At 44.5% G+C, this 6,122-nt stretch overlaps 1 protein-coding gene across 1 annotated transcript; it reads right to left on the reverse strand.

The window, feature by feature from the left end:
* Window positions 1–408: 408 nt before the first annotated feature.
* Window positions 409–1,110, reverse strand: LOC110943996 (36.4 kDa proline-rich protein-like). The gene has a single exon (XM_022185725.1). The coding sequence runs from the start codon at window positions 1,108–1,110 to the stop codon at window positions 409–411; it is 702 nt and encodes a 233-aa protein (XP_022041417.1).
* Between the last annotated feature and the right edge of the window lie 5,012 nt (window positions 1,111–6,122).

Here is a 6,122-nt window from a genome sequence, read left to right on the forward strand (position 1 = left end):
AAAGAGGCTAAGGGTTACATCACCCTTGTCTGAATCATCTAACAATATATACAACAACCAAAAGTTAAATATCAAAAGTCATGAGTCTTCATGTGGTTTTCAAATGCTACGCACTCGCAGTCAGGCTCAATCGCTGTCTTCTCATCAAAAGTAGTGCTACCTGCAACAAACCAAAAGTCCTCAAGCTGATGGGGGAGGAGGAGGAGGGAAGAAAAGCAAACGGCGCATATGCACCCAATCCTCCTCGAGTGCGTGGATGACGCGCAGCGGGTAAGCAATCTGCTGCTCCGGAGTGAGGAAGCGGACATCAGAATCCGGGTGTAGTGGAAGAGGAGCTGGTGGTGTAGTAAAAGGAGACTGACAATGACAAGGGGGAGGACGCGGAGTCCTCTCCAGCTTCTGGACTCGTCAGCTCAAAGCATCCCGCTGTAACTGTAGGGATATAAGTATGTCATCCGTGGTATATCCCACATGATAAGGATGATATGGGTCTGACAAGGGCATGACATTGGGCGAAGTCCACATAAACGGCTCGCCTGAGGGTGCAAAGGGAGATGTGGTGTGTGCAGCCGGTGTAAAAGAGGGCATAGATGGAAGGGCTGCTGTCATGGGTGGCACGTGATCCTGCTGCTGTGTGGAAGGTCCTTCCCCTGGACGGGGAGGGGGTATGTCCTGGAGGAAAGTGATGGGTAAGTCTGTGTGATGGACGTCAGATACGTGTGGGTGGAACTGGGGAATATCAGGAGGTGCAAAAACAGGTGCAGCAGGAGGAGTGACTGGTATAACAAATGGAGGATAGTCATCATCATCCTCAATCCACCCATTACGGGTGTCAGCATATCTAGGATCGATGTGGATGGCAAAAGGTACATGGTCAATAACAGGTGGTGCAATAATGGGTGCATCAACAACGGGTGGTGCCACGACTGGTAGATCAATGTGGTCAGGCTCTGGTAAAGGATCAGGCAAAAGTGCAACGGCTGGAACATCAATAGGGTCGTGAGCAATGACAGGCTCTGGACCGACTGGAGCAGGCTCAGCAGGTACAAACTTGACCTCAGGATCCGGGCCAAAGTCCTGGGGAACAATGGGTGCAGCAGACATCGCCATATCTGAGTCAGTGTCGGTGGAATAGTGCTGCATGCCCTGATCGTGAAGAGTAGCGGATGCTACAGACTCAAATGAGTAGGGACCAAACGGATCAGATAAGGCTTCCGCGACAGGAGCCTCGACTGGTGGCAAAATAATAGCATCAACAGCAGGTATTGATACGTGGTCGAAAACCGGTGTTCGTTATGGTTTAAGTTCATGTTTTTATGTGACTTTTAATCACGGATAGCCTACTTTTAATGAGGATTGTGTTTTGCAGGTCTTATAGAGTTTAAGGAGCTATTCGGGAGCTATTTGGAGTACCGGGAGCGAGCGGGATCAACCGGAAACATGTGAAATAAAGAAACAATGAAAAAACACCCTAGAGGGGGCATCGGCGACGCACTATGGGCGTCGGCGATGCGTTGCGTCGCTAAAAAATGGCGCAGACAGCATGAAATTGCGTCAGCAAAAAAATGGAAGATCTAGGTGGCGTCGGCGACGCAGGGGGGGCGTCGGCAACGCGGACCCCTGCTCTCTAACGGGTTTTTCTTGTTTGTTGCTTGTTTTGGCGAGTTATAAGTGGAATTTTGACCCAATTCGGGGAGTTACACTTTATGGGAGTTTGAAACAACTTCTTGGAGCCACAACCTATCATCATTCCATTCCCCAATCATCAAGAACACCGAATCAATCATCCACAATCATTCGATTTCACCATCCAATCTTCATTCCATAACCCTAATCATCATTCATGCTTCAATCCATTCATCACCACCAACCATTCCAAACCCTAACCACCATCTCATCCTCTTCAAAGCTTCAAGATGATGATATTCAAGTTCTCAACATCCAGTGATCAAGTTCCTTCGATCATGAGCAGCTAGTTTCCTGGAGGTTTCACCCTGGTGTAGGTTTTTGTAAGTCTAGGGTTTTAACATTGTTCTTGGTTTGATTTTGTGACAAATTGCTATTTGATTTTGAAGCTTATGACAATTGTCTTGCATTTGTATTGAATTCATAAATTGTCGAGTGAAGATTAACTTTGACTTTATGAAATGTTTATGTGCAATTATGCCTTGTCTAGGTTAGAGTTTACATGTTCTTGGTAATGAAGTGCATTTTTGTCCGTTCTCTGTAACGTTGATAGCTATTGGCACCTAAGCCTTGTAACACTAAATTCGTTAGTCACTTTTGCAATTGAATCAAATCTAAAACGTGTAGAAATCCTAGGATTGCAATTACCGAACAGGGTGTGAACCTTGTTTTCTCTATCTTGTCAAAACCTTTATTTACATTATTGCAATTGCTAGTTTTTAGTAGTTATCAAACAATTTAATTTAGTAATTTTAAATCGCATCTTTCAATCAAATAAAAATATACAAAAACAAGATAGCAAGCTTCATAAAAGTGACAATTTCTACATTTCATTCAAAGTCCATTCGCAAACCACATACTCTTCGTGGTTCGACCCCTCACTACCACTAGCTATTTGTTAAGGGTAATTAGGGTATATAAATTTTATATTTGACCGGAGCGCGACATTCCGATCAAATTTTGGCACCGTTGCCGGGGAGTGCGTGCGCTTTGTGTTTGGATATTGTTTAAATTTTTGTGATTAACTGTTTAATTTGGTTAGCTTTCTTGTTTGCACTTGTCTTTTTCCTTGTTACGCGGGGTTTGTTACTTGTGCAGGTTACAGGTAGTGCATGCATACGCGGAACTCCGGGAGGACTTCACCTTTAGTCTACGAACCGGAAATCGAGAGACTCGCAAGAAGGAACCTAGCAAGCCGGTTAGAAGCAACTCTTGCTTCTAATCAAACCAACCAGACACCACCACTCACACCGACCATTGAAACCGATTCAATGGCGAACCACAACTCCAATCAAAACTTCAACTCCAACCAAAACCTTAACCCAAATCAGTTCCAATCTCGAGGAACCTTTCATCCCGCCCAAAACGTCCAACCTATACCTCAAGAACAACCGGGTGTTAACACCAACGCTAGACCACCTACTCCACCTTTCCGAAACCAAAATCCCAATAACACCCAACGAACACCCCAACAACAACCCCTTCATCGACAAGCGTCGTTACCCATTAACCTTGATGATCGGAATGTCAACTCCGATCGTAGAGGTAACCGTGATCGCGGTAATCCCGCGAATGAAGACCCATTTTTCAACCTCGACGATTTGAGAAATGCAATCCCCGATGATGAACCTTATAGTGTTCCCGGTTATCGATCGCCGGAACATGTAAGCATTCACACAGAAAACTCGGATGATGGGGGTTACTATGATGATCGAGTGGATGGCGATGAAGATTGGGGATATATCAATAGGGGTAATGTTTACAACGCAAGGGAATATGATGATGAAGAGTTTGGCTATCAAAATGCCAATTACGTTGGGGATGAAGAGTATGGCTACGGGAATAGAAGGAATGACGGTTACGGGAATAACCGCCAACCACGAAACAACAACCAACGGAATCGAAATGAAGGGTATTACAATAACAATAATAATGAAAACCCCAATCGGATTCCTCGTTTCGTGGGAGGTGGAAATCAAAGAGGTAATCAAGGTGGGAATCAAGTAAGGGGTGAGAGAAGGGATGAGAGGCGAGATGAAAGAAAAGACGATAGAAGAGATGATAGGGGTGGTGATCGAAGAGGTAACCGAAGGCCGGGAGATCAAGAGGTCAATGGTCCTTATCGTCGTCAACAACCTCCACGGGGGGTAAATGACCGTTTCAGGCCGATTGTCACCGAGAACGACTCGCCTATTGTTTGTGAGCGAAGGATGTTTGATTGTAAACCACATTACATCAACATACTTCCTCATTTCAATGGGAGGTCTAACGATGAGCCTTACACACATCTTGCGGAATTTTCTTCGGTTTGCAATACTATTGGGGGACATAATTTTGCTCTAGAAGAAGTCAAACTTCGCTTATTCCAATTTTCATTAAAGGACAAAGCGAAGCAGTGTTTTTTTACACTCCCGGCAAATAGTATTCGCACTTGGGGAGAAATGCAACAAGCGTTCCTCGATGAGTACTACTCAATGGCGAAGACCGATGATGCTCGTGACGAAATTAGGTCTTTTCGCCAATTGTCGGGCGAACCGTTACATGAGGCTTTTACAAAATTTAGAGAAATGATGCGAAGATGCCCTCATCATCAAATCGAAAAGTGGGAATTAGTTAAATGCTTTGTGCGGGGTCTAGATGACAATACATGGAACCGACTTGAATCCACAAGCAACGGGACCCTTCTAAGCAACCATGAAGACGATGATTGGGAGTTTTTGGAACGAATGAGCAAGCGCTCGAAAGAGAAAGAATCGGTCGACCGAGCCAAGAAGCATCATGTTTCCCGGTCACTTCCCGATCTTGATTCTAAAGATCGGATTTCTACCTTAGAGCGGGAAATGGCTCGAATGAAGAAGAAAGAAGTAAACGCGGTTCAATTTGAAGTATGTGAAGATTGTGGTGATATTGGGCATAGAGCGGAACAATGCCCAACGGGGTCGAGTGACTACACCGAAGAAGTTAATCAAGTGTATGGGGACCGAAAGCAATATGACATGAACTCCAACACTTACCATCCGGGTTTGAGAAATCACCCTAATTTCCGGTATGGTAATTCTTCGAATCAAATGAACCCGAATTTTCAATCGGGTAATCAAGGTGGTCAAGGTGGATCCTCGTATAATAATCGCCAAGGTGGTAACCAAGGGGGTTACCAAAGGAATTACAATCAAGGGGGTAACCAAGGATATCAAAGTCGTGAAAGCAACTATCAACGGGGTTACAACCAAAGTGGAAATGGGGGTGGTGCATCAAACTCCCAAGGTGATGAGTCGATAAGTTCGAAGTTTGATGCTATCATGAATGTCGTGAGTAATCTTACCAACTCACAACAAGCTCTTACTAACTCACAACAAGCTCTTACCAATTCATATCAAGAGTTCAAGGCCGAAGTGAAGAAAGAGTTTGAAGTGAAGGATAAATCTCAAAAGGCATTAGAGAAGCAAGTAGGGCAACTTGCTCAAGAGATGGCTCAAATGCGTGGAAGTGGAGGAGGACTTCCAAGTGATACCACGATGAACCCTAAGCACCAAGGGTCGAACTCGAGGAACACACGTGAGGTACCAATTAATCAAATTTCTTTGCGTAGTGGTCGAGTCATAGATAGTGGTGTTGAGCCACCATCACCCAAGTTTGTTGAAGGGGTGGTGGAAGATGCGAGTGATGATGAAGGTAAAAACGGTCAAATGGGTCAAAAGAAAAATGATCTAAAAATTAATAATAACACCCCCGTTGCGACCGTTCCTGTCCCAAAGGCTAAGGAAAAGGGCGTGGAGGTTAATACCGCCCCTTATCCCGAAGCTTTGTTGGGACCATCTAAAAAAGTGGTAAACAAGAGAGGTCCACATCAAGAAGAGATGTGGGAAATTTTTAAACAAGTTAAAATTAACTTACCACTCTTAGATGCCATCAAACAAATACCTTCATATGCTAAATACTTGAAGGATTTATGTACCCAAAAGAGGACTCACAAATTTCCTAAAAAACTTGATTTAACCGAAAACGTGAGTTCAATTCTTTCGGGTGCACTTCCACCAAAACTTCAAGATCCGGGGGCGCCCATTATTTCTATACAAGTGGGTGAATTCAAAATGACACGGGCACTTTTGGATCTTGGGGCAAGTGTGAGTATCTTGCCGGGTAGTTTATATGACCAATACGATTTTGGTCCACTTCAAGTGTCTAACACCACCGTGGTGCTAGCCGATTTGACTCCTAAACTACCCCGTGGGATAGTCACGGATGTAATAGTCAAGGTCGAGGACTTTTACTATCCGGTGGACTTTCTTGTGTTAGATTATGTTTCTTTGGACCGAACCAAGCAACCAACGGTGATCCTTGGTCGACCATTTTTGGCAACATCGAATGCCCAAATTAATTGCAAATCGGGCACGGTCGACATGACTTTTGGTAACCGTCGGTTGCGGTTAAATGTC

This window comes from Helianthus annuus, chromosome 5 (assembly GCF_002127325.2).
Source record: "Helianthus annuus cultivar XRQ/B chromosome 5, HanXRQr2.0-SUNRISE, whole genome shotgun sequence".
Lineage (NCBI taxonomy): Eukaryota > Viridiplantae > Streptophyta > Magnoliopsida > Asterales > Asteraceae > Helianthus > Helianthus annuus.